The 23,477-nt window shown below is 36.2% G+C and overlaps 1 protein-coding gene across 1 annotated transcript in view; it reads right to left on the bottom strand.

Annotated features, from left to right (window-relative positions):
• CNTNAP2 (contactin associated protein 2) overlaps positions 1 to 23,477 on the bottom strand; it is a 1,145,390-nt gene that overhangs the window by 436,244 nt on the left and 685,669 nt on the right. Inside the window, exon 10 of the mRNA XM_027451306.3 lies at positions 19,290 to 19,461. Within this exon, the coding sequence (XP_027307107.1) occupies positions 19,290 to 19,461 (172 nt within the window). The remainder of the gene's footprint in view (positions 1 to 19,289; positions 19,462 to 23,477) is intronic.

Raw genomic sequence — 23,477 nt, 5'->3', positions numbered from 1 at the left:
TGCTGGAGACCTAGAGCTGAATGCAGTACTCCAGGTGGGGTCTCACGAGAGCAGAGAGAGGGGGACAACCATCTCCCTTGGCCTCCTGGCCATACCTCTTTTGATGCAGCCCAGGGTACGGTTGGCTTTCTGGGCTGCAAGTGTGCATTGTCAGCTCATGCTGAGCTTCTTGTCAACACCCCCTGGTCCTTCTCATCAGGGCTGATTTCAATCCTTCCTCTGCCTAGCTTTCATTTGTTCTTGGGATTGCCCTGGCCCAGAGGCAGGACATTGCATTTGGCCTTTTTGAACCTCATGAGGTTTGCACAGGCCCACTTCTCAAACCTGTCAAGGTCTTTCTCGATGACATCCCTTCCATCCAGCATGTTGACCGCACCACATAGCTTGGTGTCATTGGCAAACTTGCTGAAGGTGTGCTCCATTTCACTGTCCATGTCACCAACAAAGACGTTATATAGTACCGGTCCCCATAGCAAACCCTGAGGAACACCACTCCTTGCTGATCTCCACAACTCAGGTCTTTAATACAGCAAATATGTAAATTAACAAGTGATTAAAGAGCTCAAGGAGTATGAAAAGAATCAGTGTCTTCTCCGTCAGTTTGATGTCAAGTGATGTTACAGCAACTGTTCAAAGTCAAAATGTAAAAGGATAAGGATCAGCTACCAAGACAAGTGTTGTCAACAGTCTTTTAAGACTACACAAAGGTTTTAACAACTGGACGCTATGAATATTTACCCAGATTTCTTGCTAAAATGAGGTCACCTGAACAATTTATATTTTAATACACTTAAATTCAAATTCTTTGAATATAATCTTTAGTTAAAAGCACAGTAAAATGGAATCTGGCAATAGAGAAGTCTGGACAACCAGTTAAAAGTTAAGCTCCAAAGTGAAAGTTTTACATAAGAAAGGAGATACGAGTCCCAAGGATAAACAGGAGTGTAGAAAGAAAAGAATGTGCTTAGTTCTGTCTGCTACACTGAACATTTTTGCATGAGCAAGGAAGAATGCATCTTACAAGTGGAGGTAAGAATTTCTTGTCAGCTTAGTTATGTCTAACAGTCAAGCGATTCAAATTTTCTAATTAATACAGATAAGTTTCATGAATAATACAGTTAAAATTGTTATGCAAGCCTTCCTACTACTAATCATTCTTGTTGCTCACCCTTCAACTCCACCTCTGTGCGCTCAGGTTGACATTTCAATTTTCCTTAACAAGAATGCAGGCAGATGGTAAGAAGAGAGCTATCATGAGGTCCTTGCTGGGAGAAGTTTGCTTATCACAGTGCTGGGGGCTGTGATAAGCTTTTCAATTTTGGGGCCCCATGAGGCTACTTCTATGCATTTTCCACCACAGTCCTTTTCTTCTCTTCCCAAGTTAGAAGTTTAAAGTTGCACAACAGTTTTCCCCACCCTCAGGTCACCCAAAGGGCTGGTGTTTGTCACACAGAGACTTCAGGTTCTATCAGTCCTTCAGTGTCCAGGGGATTCACTAATCGGAAGCCCAGACAGGTCAGGCACCAGTCAGGTGGCCACTGGAAATTGTTATCAAGGCTACAACCAGCTCAGGCCAGCTGTTGTGGTTTAACCCAGCTGGCAGCTAAGCACCACACAGCCGTTCGCTCACCCTCCCACCTCAGTCTTTGCAATAGGGGAGAGAAACAGGAAAGTGAAGCCTGTGGGTTGAGATAAAGACAGTTTTCTAAGACAGGAAAAAAAAAATATATATTACATATAAAATTAATATTTATATAATTAATAATAAATTTTATTATTGTTATTATTATTATGTGTACAAAACAAGTGATACACAGTGCAATTGGTCACCACCCACTGACTGATGGGACACCAGTGCAAACCCAGACAAGTCCTGCTAACTCTACTGCCAGGCTGACACAAAGGCTGTGACCTTTACTAGTTGTGGCAAGAATCTGGGCTATATTTCTGGACTATAATTTTACATTATTTAAAATAATAATAATAATAAATAAAAAATTATAAAAGCTTGAGGATGAGCTATTGTCCTGGTTTCAGCTAGGATAGAGTTAATTTTCTTCCTAGTAGCTGGCATGGTGCTGTGTTTGGGATTTAGGGTGAGAATAATGTTGATAACATGCTGGTGTTTTAACCATTGCAGAGCAGTGCTTACACTAAGCCAAGGACTTTTCAATTTCTCACACTGTCCTGGAAGCGGGCAGGCTGGGGGTGCAGCAGGAGCTGGGAGGGGACAGACCCAGGACAGCTGACCCATACTGACCAAAGGGGTATTCCATACAATCTGATGCCATGCTGAACAATATATATAGGGGTGGCTAGCCGGGGGGGGGGTGGTGGTGGTGGCTGCTCGGGGTTAGGCTGGGCATCGGTCAGCAGGTGGCGAGCAACTGCATTGTGCATCACTTGTTTGTACACATTAGTAGTACTATTATCATTATTATTATTATTGTTATTATTATTATTATTTTCCTTTATTTTCTGTCCTAATAAACTGTCTTTATCTCAACCCACAGGTTTTCATTTCTAATTCTCTCAGCCATCCCAGGAGGGAGGCAGGAGGGTGAGCAAATGGCTGTGTGGTGCTTAGAGACTGGCTGGGTTAAACCACAGCAACTATAAGAGTGGTAAATCACATAGGATTGCCAGAGTCTATAGAACTTCCACTTAGCTTATTCCCAGAATCTTTTGATGAATGTGATAACAAAATTTCCGAGGAGAACTTTTTTTGCTTTAGTGGTAATGAGATCTGAAAGCTCACAGTTGAAACTAGACAAATTCAGGCTTGAAGTAAGATACATGCTTTGAACTGTGAAGAAAATTAACCACTGAGGAGCAATTATCTTAAGATATAGAAGGCTTTATATGTCTTGAAATAATTTTGTGACGATTGTCTTAAAAAAAAAAAAAGGAAAACAGGAGAAAATATCATTAATGAACTATTCACATAGTAAAATTTTTATGTTCTGTAACGCAAGGGCTTAAACTAAACAATCTTAATGGATTGTTTTGGCAATCTGTGGCAATCTCTCAGGTTCCCATAGAGTGACTTAATTTGCTTGTAATACTAAGGAGATAAGTCTTGAAAAGTTAGCAAAAACAAAATCGTCATTTAATAGTATCCCTGATCGGGTTTTGGAAGGTTCAGATTGAAATCTTAAAGGCAAACACAGAAGAAACTATAGAATTAGCATTTACTGTGTACCAGTACATGCTGGTACCAGTACTTATTCTGGTAACCATTCTTTCACAGTTAGAATCATAGAATCATTTAGGTTGGAAAAGACCTTTAGTATCCAATATTTATCAAGTCCAATCATTAACCTAGCACTACTAAGTCTACACTAGGCCATGTCCCTAAGCAACACATCTTCATGTCTTTTGAATACCTCCAGATATGGTGACTTAACTACAACTCAACTTCCCTGGGCAGCCTGTTCCAGTGCCTCACAACACTTTCAGAGAACAATTTTTTCCTAACATCCAACCTAAACCTTTCCTGGCAGTTCTCACAGTCTGCAAAACAAATGAAAGAATAATTGTCCTAAGTGCAAAAGTGCCATGCACTAAAAACTACTGATGGCAGATAGATTACTTTTCATCTTATTAAAAGTTATTTTGTTTTATTCAAATACCACATGAAAATATATCTGTGTATATTTCTATGACATACTCCCATCACCTTTTTCCCACATTAAAATAGTATCATTAGTGCTATTCCAGCAGAAAGCATTTTATGTGACTTTATCAATTATACCACTATAGTACAAAAGTATTAAACAAAGCAAAAGGCCTGAATAATTAGAACGTAAGAGGAGAATAATAACCCAGAGGGTAAGTGGACTGTGTAATCAGTATCTGTCAAAATAATTGTTTTGCCTTCTGAATGCCAAGATAAAAGTAAACTATGAAAATTAAATTTCAAATAACTGAGTTCCTGTTTATTAATGTGGTGGAGTAGCTGTTGCTTTAATAAATAAATAAAAATATATAACCTAGATGTACTGCTTTCTACTGTTTTCTATATTTCTGTTAGCATTTCTTTTTATCCAATATTTGTTGAATGCCAGAATCATTGTAAGTATGTATTATGTAAAACATATGTAAAACATATGACATATCACCATTGCCAATCATTCTGAAGACAAAAACATGATATCCTTTTAAAAAGTTCATTCACTTTGTAGTGGGCTTGGCCTAGAGAGTAGGCTATTTTAGACATGCAGCAAAGTACAACACATTTATAGAAAGCAACTTGTTCCCTGTTTTGTGTTGTAAGAGTAGAGTAGAGGGCCAGGAATGAGATTTGGCTTTATTTTTTTTTTTTCTCCCTTGAAGGAACAGTTATAGATCATACAGGATTCACTGATGTAGAACTCCCTTTTTCTTTTTCATGTACAAACCCCTTCCTTCTGCCCCAAGGATTTAGCTTGTGCTTAAACAACTTAAACAGCTATGTGCCTTACATGTCTGTCTAATATAAAATCTACTTTCGTATTTCCTACTTCAATTTACTGTTCACTGAGAATTCCACAGCTAAAATCCTCTGTCACTTTATATAGCAATAACAGTAAACTCCATAATAGTGTATTCCTAGACTACTGCTGCCTAGACAAGATAAAGAATTGTTCAGGCCTCTCAAACTGGCTAGCACTGCTTACTGGTTCAAATTCTGCTTTTTATGTGTGTAAACACTTCACCCTTCAAAGCTCTACAAATTCCTCAACTCCTTCACTATTAACTCTCTTACTCCTTTCCTTTCTTTCACTTATTTTCTTTCATTTCCTTTCTCTCATATTTTAGGAGAATAAGTTACTTATGTTAACACATATGTAGATATTTTTCAAGTAAGCGTTTCACATTTCATGAATTAGTAACTATTTCCCTTTACTGATTCTGCTTTGATGGAATAAAATAAATGAGCCCATAGGTATAAATCTGTAATGTTAAAATAAAATGTGATGTTGACTGGTAATATTTAAAAAGAAGAGAGCATAGTTTGAAAATTCTCTGTGTTCAAATGTAGTTCTAACATCAAACAGTAACATACACTCGTGTAAAATCAGGAACTTTACTTATTTCAAAACATAATTATACTGTTCTAAGACAACTACTGTGTACTTTTATGAGACAATATAATGCAACTATGCTTTGCACATTTCATATAAACAGAATGTACCACTGAGATAAATAATAGTTGCACAGTCAAATAACTAACAATAGAAGAGAGAAAAAACACATTAAGTCATGAGAAATGGAGAAAAATATATTCTAAAAAATTTGTAAAAAGGTTAGTCAATAACACAGATACAAAGGCATTTCTAGGAGGTAGCTATAAAATAAAAGATTTCAGAACAGCTAAAATAAGACTGCATAAATAAGATACACAAGGTTGCTACTCTGATGAAAGAGAATGGATTACAGTTGAAAAGAAAAGGTCATTTATTTTCTGCTATCTTCTGAATAATTGTCATATGGCCAGTGAAGCATTAATCGTTTGGAACATGCTGACAACCACAAATGTAATACTAAGTGTGAAAAATTAGGATGGCAAGTCCAAATAAATTCTGTCAATACTAAACACACAAAACAAATGTATCAGAAGGGGGTTATTTGACCAAACATTGGAGTAGTTAGCTTTTGACATTACAACTGATCTTCAGTGAAAATAAGCCAGCAGAGGAAAGTGATTATGCTTGAACACTTGCTACTGTTCTCAGAGGTCCTGAATCAAACAATCATATGGTAATAAAAGATCAGAAGTGACAATTGATGGTCCCTGAGCTCCCTTCAGATGGGTAAACTTAATATAAGGGGTACAATAGTGTGGGAGAGATCTCATCTTCTGATTAGTATTAATACAAACTGTAATTTAGAAAGCTAACTAAACTGAAGAGAGGGAAAGAGAGAACCATCAGTAAATTCTAGAATGAACTGTATTGGATCTAGTCTAGGCAAGAAGTAATTTTATTTATTGAGTTAATGATTTTAAGGTAAATTTGTATAATGGTTCTGAGTCTGTTGCTGGAGTTCAGTGAAGAAACTGCAAAGGAATAGACAGAACTAAGGTTTATTGTTCTGTAAAATGTGCAGAGATTGTGAAAAAAAAAAAAAAAAAAAAAAAAAAAAAGCAGACATTGCCTCTCAATTTTCACTAGAAAGATACATTTTAGGAGTTGAATTTCTTCTTTCACCTAGAAATCTCTGCAGCTTGATATTCTTCCTTTAATAGTAAAGTGAAAAGGGAAGTGAAAATAATAGCTACCTTCACTAAAGCTGACAGTGAATTTTCAGCTTTGATTGCAGAAGAAGTTAATAGATAGAGCATGTGAAAGACTGTCTTGTGCATGTATACAAATCGAGTAGCACAATCAACTGTAAAATGCCTGGGCAGCTCTTCAACCTCAAAAGCTTTAGGAATTTGATCTGAAAACATGGGGAATTAATATTTTAAGTGAAAACAAACAAACAAACAAAAAAACAACCCTTAGACCCTAAAATTATAAAACTTTAAAAACTAGGAGGTTAATGAAGTTTGAATTTACAGTGCTATCTAACATTGGGAACTAGAGAACATTAAAGGCCTTTCCTTACAACTGTCTGTCATGTTTCTTGTTATTAGACTCATACCACTTATGAGTTGATCTTTTTATCTAGGACTAATTTATCTTATTTGCCTGTTCATTAACTTCTAAATGATTAAAGATTAAATGATTAAATAAAATAAGCATTTTTGTAGTATTTCAAATGAAAATCATCTCTTTAGATAACAACTTTCCATAAAATTTCATGGGAGCTATTTAGTGAATTAAACTTTGAAAACCTAAGTAAGTATTTCAAATAATGCAATAGTTGTGTTCAAATAAACATTTCCCAGTCAATTGCAGGAAGCAGTAGATTATCACAGTGAAACCAATCTTTATGAATAGCATTTCACAAGGTTGCCTTAGAAATGGCTGCTACATAAATCCAAAATAGAATAAGGATAAATCTATCAAATAAATACCAATTTGTTTGAATCAGTCTTTGAACAATGATCTACAACAGTGCCTAGCATTGGTTATATGAAATCTATCCAGTGCCATACAGATTAATCACAATTGCAAGGCTGTGACATGAAAAATGCTAAAAAGGACCAACGAAAACTTGTATTCTTTCCCTTAGATTCGATCGATTCTGAAATAGACCCAGTATGAGCTGCCAAAATAAAAAGTTGAAATCAAATTAACTGCTGCCCTCTAACAAGTCTGATTTAACAATGAAGCATAACACAGTGAAAGACAAAAAAAAAAAAAAAAAAAAAAAGACATTATCAGTTGACTGCATGGCAACAAATAAATGTAACAAATGTACAAGTAATTAATAGCTTTTCAAAAAATAAGAATCAAACCTTTTTTCAAGGCACAAGAAAATGGCTTTATGGGTTTAAAGTGTAAAACATCTTAAAGAAAATAAAAATATCTCCTTTCATTATATCATGTTGGTTCATTCTTGGTCTACATGCCCTTGCAGGCGTTCAAATGGCTTTCAAATCCTGGGAACAGTTACAAGCATACAACATTTTTCATGTCTAGGCACTGACTTACACTATGGGTTTGAAAACCCTTCTTCCGTTTTTGCACCAATGAAAAAGTGTTGCATTTAATTGGCACTGGCACATTGTGTTTCTTACGCACCAGCACTGTTTCTAAAATATGAACATATAAGTTGAGTCTTTTGTTGAAAAAAACAAAAATTGCTGCCAATGTAAAATGTAAAGGCACCATATGTATGTTTGTCTTAGCAATCAGTGTGTAGAAAGTCAGTATGGTATTCTGTCTCTCTCCCTTGACTCAAAGCTAACAGACAGTCTTTCCCTCCCTTTGTCTAGTTCACACTGATACTGTTTTCTGAATAGATATGCCATATATGGCAAAACCAGGTACATTCAGCAGGGTCCAACTTACAGGTGGAAGTTGGCCTGTAAGATACTTTTGTAAGGCTGCTACATTTTTGAGAGGACAATTTATTGGGCAACTAATAGAGGGCAACTAATTAGGCAATTGACAAAGCCTGACCAGACAGATATTTCTGTCTGGATACACAAGTAATCAGAGACAGAATTAGAACTGGATGCTTTCATCACAATGAACTGAGAGGAAAAGGAGAAGGAGCTGATTTCATGCAGTCATACATGCCTACTCTGCTGCCAATTTAAAAATGGATCCCCAACCTGTTTTCCACAGCAGGTATAGTTGAAGACCACACTCAGACCTTCACTTGAACAATTAGGGATGTAGGTGGAATTTCAGAGGTGCTGAACAATTGCACTTCTACTGGCCTCTGCTTCACTGAATGTTATCTAATGAATAAATCTGTTTATTTTTTCACGTCTTGCCTTACAGGAGGATACAATGATAAGCACATCAGAAATGTTGACATACTTAGAAATCTTAATATTGCTGGCTACAGAAAAGCGTAAAACAGGTAAGATGAATCTGTTATCTTCAGTGTGCTAGTAGCAGAAATGGATTTGAAAGAATCACAGAATAGTTAATGGTTATCCCCGTGTCCAGGTGGCTTTTGAAGGTCTCCAAAGAGGGAGACTCCGCAATATCTTAAGGGCAACCTGTGCCAGTGCTCAGTCTCCAGCACTAAAGAAGTGCTTCCTGATGTTTAGACAGAACATCCTTTTTCATAGTGTTCACAGCTTCTTGTCCTGTCACTGGGCACCACTGAAAAGAGCCTGGCCCTGGCTTCTTTGCAACCTCCCTTGAGGTGTTAAGATAATAAGATGATAAGATCCCCCCTGAGTCTTCTCTTCTTCCAGAATTCGGTACAGTACACCGGGTGCAGCCTCACAAAAACTGAGTAGAGTTGAAGGATCACCTCCCTTGACCTGCTGGTGATACTTTGCCTAATGCAGCCAAGTATACTGATAGCAAGTTGATCACCTTTCGTTTGTTGTTAAGTAGTACTTTATTGTCCTGCAAAACATACATTAAATCAGTGTCTGGGAGAACTGTAAGATTTAATGTGGAATAATATTTTCTCAGTGGATAGAGATTAATTTTTGAAAGAGGCTAATCACTAGCAAAGTCTCACTACCAACAGAAATTCAGAAATAATAGCGTAAGTCCTACTTTTTGAGAAAAGGAAGAAGAAGAGATGCAGAACCATATTAAGCCTGAAGCACATATCTAGACATTATTGTTATTATTATGTATTTTTCAGCGATTTCAGTTATTACTGTTATTTTTCCAAGCTTTAAAGATTAACCTATTTCAAAACTACTATTAGTCTATTAAAGTTATAACTCAACTTCTTTAGAGTGTAAACAGTGCAAATATTCTGAATGAAAAAGAGATTTCAATTAACTATTTTAAAAATTACGATTATTCCTGGAAAAAAAAAAAAAAAAAAAAAAAGAATTTAATTTCTGCAGGAACTCTACAGCAAGCCAATTTCTGCTAAAGTCAAACCTCATCCACAAATAGCTAGGTGTCCTTATTTCTACCAGTGTTTTTTGCAACTACTTTGAAGATTTTATTGCTTGCCTGTATGAACAAGAGATGGATCTAGTATTTATACTAAACAATGCACTTAGTAAAAATTATTACTACAGAAATCTACTTCCAGATTATTGAATGGTTATTATATGGTTTTAACAACATCCCTTGTAATGGATCTGGAGAAATTCCAGCAATCCACCTGGTTGCCCTTCTGTTTTAATTGCACATACCTCTAAGGAACTGGTTGAATTATGGTTTGATATCAAATTACAAAGTTAGACTTTCAGACTTATAACTGGTCAAAATCAAACCTGTGCATATAAATATATAAACAATGTTTACAACTGTTTTGCTTCTAGTCTGAAAATATTTAAAGTAGAAGGAATCAAATTCATATTTGAGAAACCCATTATTTTATATTCATAAATGAAAGTGAGAGAGTGGCACAATTCTGGTCTTATCTGAAAGCTGAAAACAATAGTAACAAGAACAGTCCTTGAAGCAACGCCCTGAATTTTCCTCGGTCATATGACAACCCATTTTTATTTACTTTGAGAATGATCTTATAATAATGGATAATCATGAAGAATTCTGTTGAATTCTGTTCATTCAACAGAAGGATATCTTAATCACCTAAAAAATAAGCAATCTGCATAACACAATCTTTGAGTTGATGAGAAGTGCTAACTGATGAACTATTTGATAGCGTCTTCAAACATTTTGGCTTCAAAAGTGAGTTGAGTAACTAGGGAGTTAATGTTTCAAAGGTATTTTTATGGGATCAATTCAGTATTTACCATCTAGTCCTGTGAGAGCGTAAATTTCATGTCAAAAAGAGAGCTTTAAAGAGAGAACTTTGTAGATGTTTGCTCAGTGCTTACATCTTTCCCACAGGAAAATAAAAATAAAATAATAATTAAGCATAAATATAACACAAGCTGCACATACAAGCAAGTCCCCTGAGTGAAGTACTGTATTTAAGAGAAAACAAGAAGTGAATTCCCACACAGAGCTTTTGGTTATGACCTTTATAAATTATAGATTATTCAATTTCATTAAACTGCTCCCACACCAGTGATGTGTTAGCATATGGCAAAAAAAAAAAAAAAAAGCAGAGGTTCTGCCAAAACAGCTTTTAATATCATTTAAATGAAATTTTAAAACATTGCCACTGTTGACAAACTTCTTTTCAAATCCTTGTCCTTCTGATTTTACCAGATTACTAAATGTAGGTAAGTATGTAAGTGTGTGCCTTTGAGAGTAACCACTTCTCTCTCCTGTACAGATAAAAATCCACAATGCAGAGTATCCAGAGTGTGTCTGGGCAATGCATTGACTTACAGCCATGCAGACTGAAGCAGGTTGTCAGATTTGAAGCTGTGAGGGGTAAACAATAAAGTTTGCTCAGTTGTGCCTATGGGTAAGTTGAACAGGAATTAAGAATGAAGAAGCGTAAGTGGGTTTGATCAGCAGGCAATCTCAAATGCTTCTGAATCAATTGGACAGTCTCGTGTGTCAGCTCAGGGATTGTAATATCTATGATGTGCATGAGATGAGAATGCATGATCATCCACTTCTCCTTCCAGGCATGATAATGATAATTATGATTATCAGTGTTAGTGATGATTCAGTCTCCTTCTGGGTATGACTACCTGGAGAGATCCAGAAAGAGTTGTTATATCATAATGATCCTGCTCTGGGTAGGACTTCTAAAGTAATGACTCTAGATTTTTCAAGTGGAGGAACCATCTACGACTCCCTTGACTCAGCCCAGGATTAGCATCAATCTTTTATTCTCTGTCTGAATTGCACCAACAAGAGCTTTTAAATTGAGCTCCTTTTTGTTAACACATATACATGTTCTGGGATCTAAAAAGCCTCTGTAAGAATTGGTGTGCATTTTTCTTGTAAGTATGGGACCTGCACAAGGCAAAGGAGAGAAAAATACATATATAGAGAGACATATGTGTGTATACATATATATATATATATATATATTATTTTTTTTTAAGGGAGAGGTCCATGAAAAAAGGTGTTTGTGCAATCAAATATTTGTGGGGGAGAAGGTTAAGTAAAGAGCTCAGCTTGCACTTAGTCTTGCACAGCTCACTTTTCCATGTAACCTAATCAAACATTTGGCCTATAATTTGTCTTTTCTCATCAGGTTTGCCATCTACCATCTCCATCTGGAGCTACCTTTGACCACTCAAAAAAATAGTAAGCATTAGATCAGCTTGTCCAGAAATCTGTTTTACAGCCTCCCCTTCTTCAGTAATATGCCTAAGTGTTAACAAAGCCTTTACCTAATACTAAGGCTTAGCTTTTGTTTTAGTAAGAACAGGCATTTATAATGGACAAAGTATTTACTTCCTCTAAAAAATTATTTCATTAGCATACATTTTTCATAATATAAAGTTTTTTGTTGTTGTTTGTTTGTTTGTTTGTTCTCCCCCCTGGAGATTTTATCTATGATAAATACAAAACAAGGAACAACTGAAGATTTTGGATATTTCCAAATGTTTAGGCATCCAGCTGCAAGATAATGTATAAGCCATACAGTTACTTAAAAGGTTCTGATCTGAATGCGATTGTTGATTTTGACTTGTGGAATATAATTTAAAGAGCATAAAGAAGAAGAAAAAAAAAAGCATGCACATAAAAACATAATAAAGGCATAATTATAACAAGTGTTCAAACCGTTTGCAGTTCAAACTATTCTAATTTGGTAACAGAGCAGCTGATTACAGTGTTATTTAATAGACTGGGTCATTAGTCATACTGTTCCACACAAGGAACCTCACATGCTATGAATCCTTCTGTCCCTACAGTCCTACTCTATCCCTTGTTGCTGCTTTTCAAGTGGGAGCCTCCATTATCTAATCAGCATCATTTTGTCTTGGAGATTTTAAGCTCCATCATCCAGAATTTGAAGGGGACTATAGTCCTAGTTCTAAAGTGATTATAGTCCTCATAGAGAGCTACAGAAAAGAAAGTAAATATCTTATTTCTCTTTCTCCTTCTTTCTGTTCCCTATCTGTAGATAGAACTGTAGAGGAGCACTTGTATCCACTTCACATGTTGGCTTTCTGCACATACATTATTTCTTGCTTTACTGTTCATCTCTAAGAAACTGAAAACTTCTCATTTTCCTTTCTTTATCTTCTCTAGTCCTAAATATATCCTTTTCAGTTCCCCAAATGCCCTTGTTCTGTGTTCTTCAAGTGCACCTTTTACTTCCAAGATGTCCTCAACCTGTTCTAGGATGTGCTGATCAATGTGTTTTATTTCTTACAAGAAAATTTTAAAAGACCACAAATTACTTCTCATTGCAATAACTTTTTTTTTTTTTTAATCTCATAAAGCTTTATGGAAGAGGAAATTGTTCTTCACACAGCTCTTGTGATTATCTTACTTAATATGAAATGTATATTTCTTGCCTTCATTCCTCTTTAAAACACTGGCAAATGGCAGTTTCATCACTATATGCTCCAGTCAAAGGTTAAAGTGGATGTGTTTGCCCTTGTTCAAAGACCATTCCATACAGCTTGTTTGGCAGGCTCAGGAAAAAGCAAGAGAAATCAACCCAAGCAGGGAAACATTATGAAAACACTGCTCTTTTCACACCTTATTCCACAGAGTTAATATACATTCCACATTTACTCTAACAGGCAATGCATCATGTCTACCTGTCTGCCTTATTTTAGAACTAGCAACTGTTGTAGGTCAATGATTCTTCCTTCTGTTTCAGATTCTTAAATTAACATTTTTTCCCCTTTAAGCAGGTAAGAACTAAATGTATTCCATTGACCTATCCTCAGACTGATTGTGATAATGACGAATCCTGAATCTGTGGAAAAAAAAACAACAATCCCTAAGTATGACTGATTTGAAGTGATAAAACCAACTCTTATGACTAGCCTGTAAGCCAAAAAGATAATTTTAAAAATCTGCATGTTATGCTCTCTTGAGGAACTCCTGTCTGACTAAGGACAACTAGAAGGTCCAACCTTTTGTTTGTTGAGTATACCAAAGTGCTGCATGCAGTAAAAAAAAAAAAAAAAAAAAAAAAAGAGGAAAACTAAGATATACTGTAAAAAAAAAGGTAATTAAATCACTCCTATTTTGCGTATGTTTCTGTAGAGCCAGTAACATCCAGATACCTACTGACCTGTGTTAAATAATATGGCAGTTGTCACACTGTGATATTTGGATGGCACATCATCACTGAACTGGCAGAGATAGTGGGAGAACATTGAGGATGGGCAGAAGCTTAAAGCCCAAGTAAATAACCAGAAATGAAGAATGTTAAGACTATTCGAAATGATCATTTTCAATTTCCCCACAAATCCCTGTTTTGCCGACAGTTCCATCGAGGCCATTTTTATGCATTAGTATGCTTGCTGTGTTTTGTTACTTAAAGGAATTATTTCTAATTTTGACTGGCAATCACATAATATAGAAAACATGTCTGTAAGGGATTCAAGCAGAATGCTGGCATTCTGTCATAATGTATCACCACAGCAGGTGAGCAATAATCATCCAGAAATGTACTGCCACACATTTCTGGTTACTTACATTAATTCTTTAATGTGAACGTACAGAAAATCTGCATCTAATTCATCTCACTGTAATACAGAGTGAATCACATAGTTCACACATTCATACAACATTGGAAGCAGCTACATGAAAATTCTTGGTACTGAACTTGTTTTTCTATTTCTGTTATTTCTCATCCTATGGTACACTGACAGATTTTCTTTAAAGTTGGCATATGTTCTGCATAATCTATGGCAACAGATTGGACACTATATTTTGAAACCATTTTAGTGTCTTCTCATCATGATCCTGTGATAAAACCCCATAATTTTAGCCACAACCAAGTCAGGCGAGTTTAAGTATTCTCTGAGGCTGCTGGGATAAATTAGTTGTGAATAATAATTCCTGTTCAATGTCCTGTGCTAAAATCCTGAAGTACAACTGTACCATCTGGACTGTAACAACAACTCAGTTTGTTAATGATAAGTAAAGGAGGTGTACAGGGACCTGTGGTTTCACAAGCAGTACAGCATGTTGATCACTGTGACAACAATACAACTTTCATTGCTAATACAATTATAGTTAATTAAGATACAAAAGCTGGGATGATTATTTATTCTCGGTAGTATTATAAGTGCCTGTTATTGCTACCTATATATACCTGTGTGTCATGACATTATAAGCACTTTGACTACCTGTAAAAAGAGAATGTTCCTTAGCTTTGGTGTTCCCTGTTAATATGATCTCAATTTGTGGGTCTAGATGCAATAACAAAATGCCTAGGTGAGGAAGGGAAGACAGGATAAAAAGAAACATTCAATGTATCTATTTCCCAAGTATAAGTGCAACGCTAATATGACTGTTCTCTAATATCTTTAAAATACTGGAACTTAACTGCAATGGTGTGGGCATTCAGCTGGCAGAATGTGGGACCATTCAGCAGTTACCTCCAGGCTGATGTGACACAAGAACTCACCACACTGAGTACCTTTCAACATGTCCTTACAGAGAAAATTGTTCCCTCCTTGCTATCCATTCTGGCTAATGATGAAAAATGCCATCATTCACAACTTCACATTTTTTCCTCCAACCAAATGGCTGAAGTATGCAGTAAGAATAATTCAGTGTGACAGCTTATCTTTTTGCCCAGTGGGGTTCTTCACTGAAGTGTGGCTATGAAAGCAATTTCCATGTTGATGAAGACTGAAGCCTTTATGATTCAGAGTGAAACATGTAAAAAATAAAGCCAGAGGATCCAAGTATCACAGGCACAAGTATCCTCCTGTTTCAAAGGAAATGAAATTAAGCTAATATATAGCACACATGGTGCTTGGCCAAATATAGAAATGTTATACGTAGTGACATATTGTGCCAGAAGTGCTTGTAAAATCTTATTTGCAGATCTCACTAAGACAGCCATGAAAATCCAGTCAGATCTAAAAGCCTGACGTTATTGCTTCCTAGTAGAACTGTTTATTTTAAAGTGCAAACTACAAAGAAATAAATTTGATCATGGGAGAACAACAAACTAGATGGCTTCTCAATCTTAAAAAGAAAAATCTAGTATGCTATTCTAATTTCCAATGATTATACAATTGTTACTCTGCTTGCAACACAATCTGTTAGTGCTTAGAAAGCATACATGTAAGACATATTTTTACTTTATAGGGTTTATATAAATTTGTTATAATTCATGTGTTTATTATTTACATATAATTATATATATATTATGTATTTTTATACATGATGTATTTAATATATATAAAGGTCAATATCAGGGTCCAAGGTGGCAGAAGAGAGAGGAGGAGTGAAGATATCTTTTCTTATTTAATAAATACATATCCAAAATTATGTTGTATTACAGTGCATAATAAAACACAAAAAATTTTGCTATATAAAATAAATCCAATTTAAATACATGTTAAATATATAAAATACGTTAATAGTTCAATACATTGTAATGTATTTCATATAATATACAGCATGTAGTATTGTATTATATAAAATATTTAAATGTATTGTATAAGTAAATATGTATCTTATAAATAGCAATTTCTACATGAAGTTCACTTCAAAAGTGAATTGCTTGGCATTTAGGAAGCTTTAAGTTATATTTTTCAAAAATGCATTGTATTGGTTTGATTCTAATTAACTTACATTATGAATTAATTGTAATTACATTGTAATACATTATAAAAGCCTAATTCTGATTAAGTTCAAATAATGGAATTACATCTGACAGACACTGGCATAAGTGGGATCAATACAAACTGTCTCATAAGCTCAGATAGGGAAGAGCAGAGACTTAATCAGATGTATCTCCCAACTTTTTTTTTTTTTTTCCCAAAAAATATTCAAAATAAAACTAATCAATTCAAACTAACAACTTCTAACAACAGTGGGCCTTTCTAGCATCACTAGTATTGGTAAGAGACAGAGCAAATTTTTCCCTGTGACAGCAGTCCTTCGCTTACGTCTTTTTGCTATGACTTCAACTCTCAATTTATCCAGGAGAAGCAGCTGTCTAACATGGCCTGACATGACAGAACAAATTACTGCTACTCCACAATGCACAATCCTTAACACTGATATTACTAAAATTGTTTACTGGATCTCAGTGGGATGAAGCTTTAAAGTTAATTTTCTTCTTAGCAACCTGTATGGAGCTGTGTTCTGTAGCTGTGGCTAAAACAGTGTTTGCAATACACCAGTATTTTCGCTGTTTAACAAGGCTTGCGTAGCATCAAGGCTTTCTCTCCAAGAATAGAGAACTCTACCATTTCATGGTCACTCTGCCCAAGGCAGTGCCAACCACCATATCTCCCACCAATCCTCTCCTCCTCTGTTTGTGAACAGGTCTAGCAGGGCACCCCCTTTAGTAGGCTCACTATCCAGCTGAGTCAGGAAGCTGTCTTCCACACACTCCAAAAACCTCTTAGACTTCTTCCTCAGGGCTGCATTGTATTTCCAGCATATATCCAGGAAGCTGAAATCCCCTATGAGAACAAATGCTGGAGATTGCATGATTTCTGCCAGATACTTGTAAAATTTCTCATCCATCTCTTTATCCTGCTTTGGTGGTTTAGCCACTGGTTACCAGTGGCATTCCCCAGGGGTTGGTGTTAGGGACTATCTTTATTGTCTTTAATGTCTTTATTGATGATTAGGATGAAGGAATAGAGTGCACCCTCATTAAGTCTGTAGACAACATGAAGGTGGGGGGAAGTGTTGATCTTCTGGAGGGTAGAAAGGCCTTGCAGAGGGACATGGACAGGCTGAATCAATTGTCAGAGGCCAATAGGATGAGGTTCAACATGGCTAAGTGCCAGGTCCTGCATTTGGGGCACAACAACCCCATGCAACACAACAAACTTGGGGCAGAGTGGCTGGAAAGTTGTGCAGAGGAAAAGAATCTGGAGGTATTGGTTGATGCTCATCTGAACATGAGTTGGCAGTGTGCCCAGGTGGCCAAGAAGGCCAATGGCATCCTGGCTTGCATCAGGAATAGCATAGCCAGCAGGACCAGGGAGCTGATTGTCCCCATATGCTCTGGTGAGACCACACCTCGAGCGCTGTGTTCAGTTTTGGGCCCCTCACTACAAGAAGGACATGGAGGCCCTGGACCATGTCCAGGGAAGGGGTACAAAGCTGGTGAAGGGCTTGGATCACAAGTTGTATGAGGAGCGGCCGAGGGAACTGGGGTTATTTAGTCTGAAGAAGAGGAAGCTCAGGGGAGACCTTATTGCTCTCTACAACTACCTGAAAGGAAGGTGTGGGGAGCTGGGAGTCAGACTCTTCTCGCACATAACTAGTGATAGGACAAGAGGGAATGGCCTCAAGTTGCACCACGGGAGGTTCAGGTTGGAAATTAGGAGACATTTCCTCTCAGAAAGAGTGGTTAAGCAACAGTGGTTAGGAACAGGTTGCCCGGTGAGGTGGTGGAACCACCCTCCCTGGGGGTGTTTAAGGAAAGGTGCTTAGGGACATAGTTTAGTGGGTAATACCAGTCATAAAGAGATGATTGGAGCAGATGATCTTGGAGGTTTTTTCCAACCTGAATGATTCTATGATTCCACTGGGGATGGACGAGATTTTGGGAGGAGAAACAGCCAGGACAGCTGACCAAACTGATGAAGGAGAGATTCCATACCATATGACATCATGATCAGCAATGAAAACTCTAGGAAAGGAGAAGGAATAGGGGATTTTTCACGGTTGTGGCATTTTCTGATAATATCCAGTCACAGTTTGTGGAATCTTCATAGCTGGAGATACTTAGAATGTGACTCAGAACATGACCCTTGGCAACCTGATGAAGCTTCAAAGTTGGCCTCACTTTTAGCAAAGGTTGGAGAACATGAACTCCAGATATTTCTTGTAACCTGAACTGTTTTAAGATTCTGTGGTCTCATAATCTTTGCTTCTTTCAAAGCAGAATTTTAAAAAGTCATTTTCAACCTCCCAGCAGACTTGCAATTGGTTTAAAACTTAGGTAATATTAATGAGAAGCCAAACTGCCTTTATTTGGGAACTGTGTCACTTCTGTGTCTTTCCTAGTATTTTTAAATTTACTTGTTTATTTATTTGCCAAAGAACAAGACACTGACAATCAGGAGCAGTAAAAATCAACACAGGTTGAATAGGTAAGCTCCAAAGAAAAACTCTACCATTGTATACACCGAGAATTTCTTAATTGCTGAATTCTTTCTAAATTACTCTTCTCAGGAAGGGGTGGGGCGGGTGGGGGGGTGAGAGAGGGGGGAACAACACAGACCAAACCAAGCATTATTTTAATCAAGTTCATGCCTTTATTAAATGCACAACTGTGCAAGCATGTGCACCTATTTTAGTTCTCTGAGGAATTCAGTGGTAGCAGAAGGCACTAAAGCTGGAAAGCACAGCTTCCAGTTTCAAAAAGATTGCTGTAACCGACATATAAGAAACTGATAAAGCATGTGTCTGTTCAGACATCTTTCTCTATTCAAGGCAGCCATTTTATTGACCTGTGCACTGAATTTCACTTACAATAGCTTTTCACCTCTTCCTCTGCCTGAGAGAGTGGATACTGGAGGTATGCCTTCCACTGTATGTTCACAACCTAAAGCCATTATCTCCAAGCATGACACCCACTGCTAAAATGGTGGGACTGCACTAAGACTATCACTGGCAGTGTCAGAGAATCCTTTTGTATTACACTGTATAATTTTGGAACATGCAGGAGGTGTATCAGTGTATCAGAGTATCAGTGATGTCTCTGCAACTTACCTGTCAATAATTGCACACATGTCAATGGTTACATTGGCAAAGCTTCCTAGCTTGCCTTGCTCTACTGCTTGCAAATCCACCAGCTGATCATCCACATGAATAAACTGCATGCATCCTTGAAATGAATGCTGAAATAGCAAGTGATCCGAGTCATTCATCTGCATAGGAAACCCTGGAGAGCAGCAGAAGAAATAGCATTATTAACTTCACATAGTGTTAATCAAGCCAGTATTTTTTCACAACAAAATACATTTCATAGATAAGAGAAAAAAAAAAAAAAAGTGGGTAAGGAAATATTACACAGTTATTCAATTGCATTGCAATGTTATTGATTTAAGTCATTGGAACTGCCTGCAAGAATTTATACAGTACAGTTGATGATTCTTTCATTAATTTTTGTCCACAGAATAGAATTCTTCTGCTACCTTTCTTCTACATGTACTCCAGCCCCCTATTACTGTTTCTTGTTACTTCTCTCTTTATAAATAGACCAAGGGAATTGAAGAGGAATTAATCTCCTTGCTATACTTTAGCGATCACATTCCCCTTTCTCAGATATTTTTATGGTATGTATTCCATAAAGTGACTTTCCAGTTTGGCTTTCTTTAGAGCAAAGCTAACTGTAAAATAAATATGTCTGCTGGGAACTTCCTGCAAACTCAAAACTAGCCCTAAAATCTCCAGGCCTACTTCTGAGAAATCTGAGGACATTGTGTAGTATTTTCATTTTTGTTCTAAATGCTCTCATTTGCTCATCCCTATGAAGATAATTTATAAGAGATAAGAATGAATTAAAATCTTGACTCAGGGTAAAACTTGGGGGGACAAGATGTTTGCATGTAATTGTTTAACTTAGCGCCCTTAGAAATGAATGTGACAGTTTACCTGAGAAAAGTGTCCTAGGTATGACAATTGAGTGCCTTATCCACTACATATAAATCTTTAACAATGGACTCCCTGAAAAAGCCTCAAGAAAATCATTTAAACAGAGTGTCTAAGAGAGCAGGAAAGAGGAGAGATGGGCTATCAACAATTTGTTAGTAAAGAAGCTAAAAAGACTGAAAAATGTGTAATGGTTTTGCAGACTTCAGATAGGAACATGACTAGCCATGCAGTTCTTGACAAAGGTATAAATTTCACACACATTTATTTTGGTAGCTAAGACAAATTATACAGCTCATATTCATTCTCTCACTTTCATACCCAAACCAATGCTTTACCACCTTCTTCAATAGCATGGAAACAGCTAAATGTGAAGACAGGGGAATAACAGATTATGGAAATGATCCAGGTTAAAAACAATCTGATAACAACAGTAGGAAGTAGAAGGAATGAGCATCATTTTAAATTCTGCTCTTGAATACAGTTTACAAAGTGCCACAAAAAAACATTGGATTGGCATAATGAAGAGGGCAATGAATAGAGAGCAGAAACAAGTAACTGGGGGTTGTTGGAAGATGCTGCTTAATATGGCAACTATTACTGAAAACAACAAAAACATACACATATATACATGTAAGTCTACCCCAGCATTTACTCAAGGCACATTTTGACTGAAAATCTTTGCCAGCATATCTATATGACTAATAACAGTGACTGAAATTTTCTAAAACAGTCTTACCCATCAGCTAATACTACTGCTGATAACTCCTAAATTTCTGACTCACTTCCGAGTTCACTGGTGGCACCACAGGATTAATCAGGGATGTTATGGTCATTAAGCAGTTACCATGCTAAAAGTTAGCTCTGACATGTATTTCAAGAAATTGTGCAAAACCCCATAGGAGCAAAATTACACTATCACAGGGAGCCATGAACTACTATAAGAAAGATAAATAATCCATTCCCACTAATACACGTCAGATGGAGAAGAAAAAGCTCCTAGGGTTGGCTAGGTAGGGTTGACTCCCATTTGGCGAGATAGTGTACAATATCTTCATCAGACCATCTATCTTCTACCAAAATTATTCTAATTCCAATGCTTGAGAGTCATTAATTTGGATTGACAGAAAAATCACGTTATAAGGACAGGATTTGTATTTTCTTCCCAACATGAGCATTGGCTAATGACTTATCTGAGGAAAAGAAGATGGGAACTTCAGAAACCTGCCTCCTATTTTTTTAATTTGTTCTTTCCAGTAACTGATTAAATCAATCAATCTCAATTAATTTGAGGCTTTACAGAAAACAGAACAGAGACAGAGAAGTGAAAGATCATCCTTTGCTGTTTGGTGAGTGAAAGTACTACATTTGCATGATTCCATCATGTGCTTTCTCCATTTACACTTAAACAGATCATTCTTTCATTATATATATATATATATTTTTCCTTAACTGTCACTAGAATTACCCTATGAAAGTAGAATTACCCTTCTTGGAAGGAAGCCTGTCATCTTCTTGTTCAAAGCATTTCCACAATTTCTTTTTTGTAAATATTAAATCCAAGGTTACCAACACTGATGTAAAACCTGCACTTAGTAACTTTAATGTAAACCCAGCAAAGTCAAGGAATTGTAGAGGTATGTCTGAATGTACTGGAAGATTATCCACTGCTCTTCAAGGACTAACTATAAAATAAGCTCCAAGCCTAGAGCCACAATTCACTGTTAACACATCAGAGTATGATCCAAATAACTAAGCTGGGAATGTATGATTGGATTCAACAATTTACTACTAATATTTGATAGCATTTGAGGACTGTCCACAGAGGCATTTCAATATGGTGAGTCTCAGTTTCAGGGCATCAGAAGTATCACTTCTTCACCTACACTACTTTAGCACACAGTTATTGCTCTCTGGGACACATGCTCAGCTTTGATATTAGGTGAACCTTCAAACTGGAAAGCAGCTGCTCCTAACCTGACAACAGCCTAAATCAAGGAGAGTGGTCTACACAGAGTTCTAGTCAGTTTGGGAGTAGGAATTTTGCTATATCTATCAATGGATGAAGAGTATAATTTGCTCACTCATAACTCTTTATTTACCCATCTCCTTGCTACATCCTTTGCTGTTTCAAGTCATAGTAAGGACTTGGAAGAGGATTATATTATCACTATTATTTTTACTTTAATTTATTAATATATATATAATATCATAATATTAAATATGTTATATTAAATATAATATTAATATAAGGCTATTATTTTAATATAGGATAATAATAAATATTTAATGTTGTACATCACCTTGCATAAATTGTGAGGCTTGGGTGTCAAGGCTTGTAAAAAATATACTGTTACTATAACAGAGAGGTAAAGCAGAGATAATTTCAGAAAACAATTCCTTAGCTATGAGGACTAGAAGACTCATGTTTTATTTTTCAACCATATGCTTTCTCCATTCTCACAAACAGCATTTTTAAACATTTTTTTTCTGCTTTAAGATTGCTGTCATAGCTTAGACAAACTCTTCAGAATAGTTAATAAATACACTGTTGTGTAAAGAGAACACCTTGTTATATTTTTATTTTTACATCTTGCTTCAACTGTAAGTTAAGGATGGCACATGGGAAAGCAAGTATATTAACTATATATGTAATAGATACATTGTTTCAGTCTATTAAGTATACCATCTAATGCCCATTAATTTTGGTGGAACCTGCACAGATACATTCTTTACACAATTCAGACAATTCCAATATGAGTCACTCGGGGCAAAGATGCATTTAAAACCTGGAAATGATCTAATGTATTGTGGTTTATTATTTCAAATATGATAATGCTTTTTCCTTCAAGATTTCCATTACAGAGACATGATTCACTTCCTGATCTTTCCTACATTGAATAAAATCTTAAATGAAGTTCTATAGGCAAGGTTGACAGTAATGCTGTCACTGGGAAGGCCAAGCAATGGATGCATGATTTGGATAACACTATATCAATTTTCTCGCTGACAAGAAAAATACATACATTACCAATCTGCTTATAAAGTGCAATTTTGATGGTTCAAAACAATTTTGATGCTTAGGACTACAAATATACCTTAAACTCAGGTAGACTTTTTCTAAGTCTGAATCTTACCAGTTTATTTTTTCACATTCCATCCCACAAAGAGATACATTATCCTGTAAAGTTCATACGTGGATCAAATATAAATTTTACCCAGAGTTCAAGGTTGTTTTTTTTTCCACAACTTCACTCTGACATACCAATCATGAAACAGCTGAAAGTCTATATCCAGCTTCTAATC

This window comes from Anas platyrhynchos, chromosome 2, assembly GCF_047663525.1.
Source record: "Anas platyrhynchos isolate ZD024472 breed Pekin duck chromosome 2, IASCAAS_PekinDuck_T2T, whole genome shotgun sequence".
Classification (NCBI taxonomy): Eukaryota; Metazoa; Chordata; class Aves; order Anseriformes; family Anatidae; genus Anas; species Anas platyrhynchos.
This window is presented reverse-complemented; position numbering and strand designations above follow the sequence as displayed.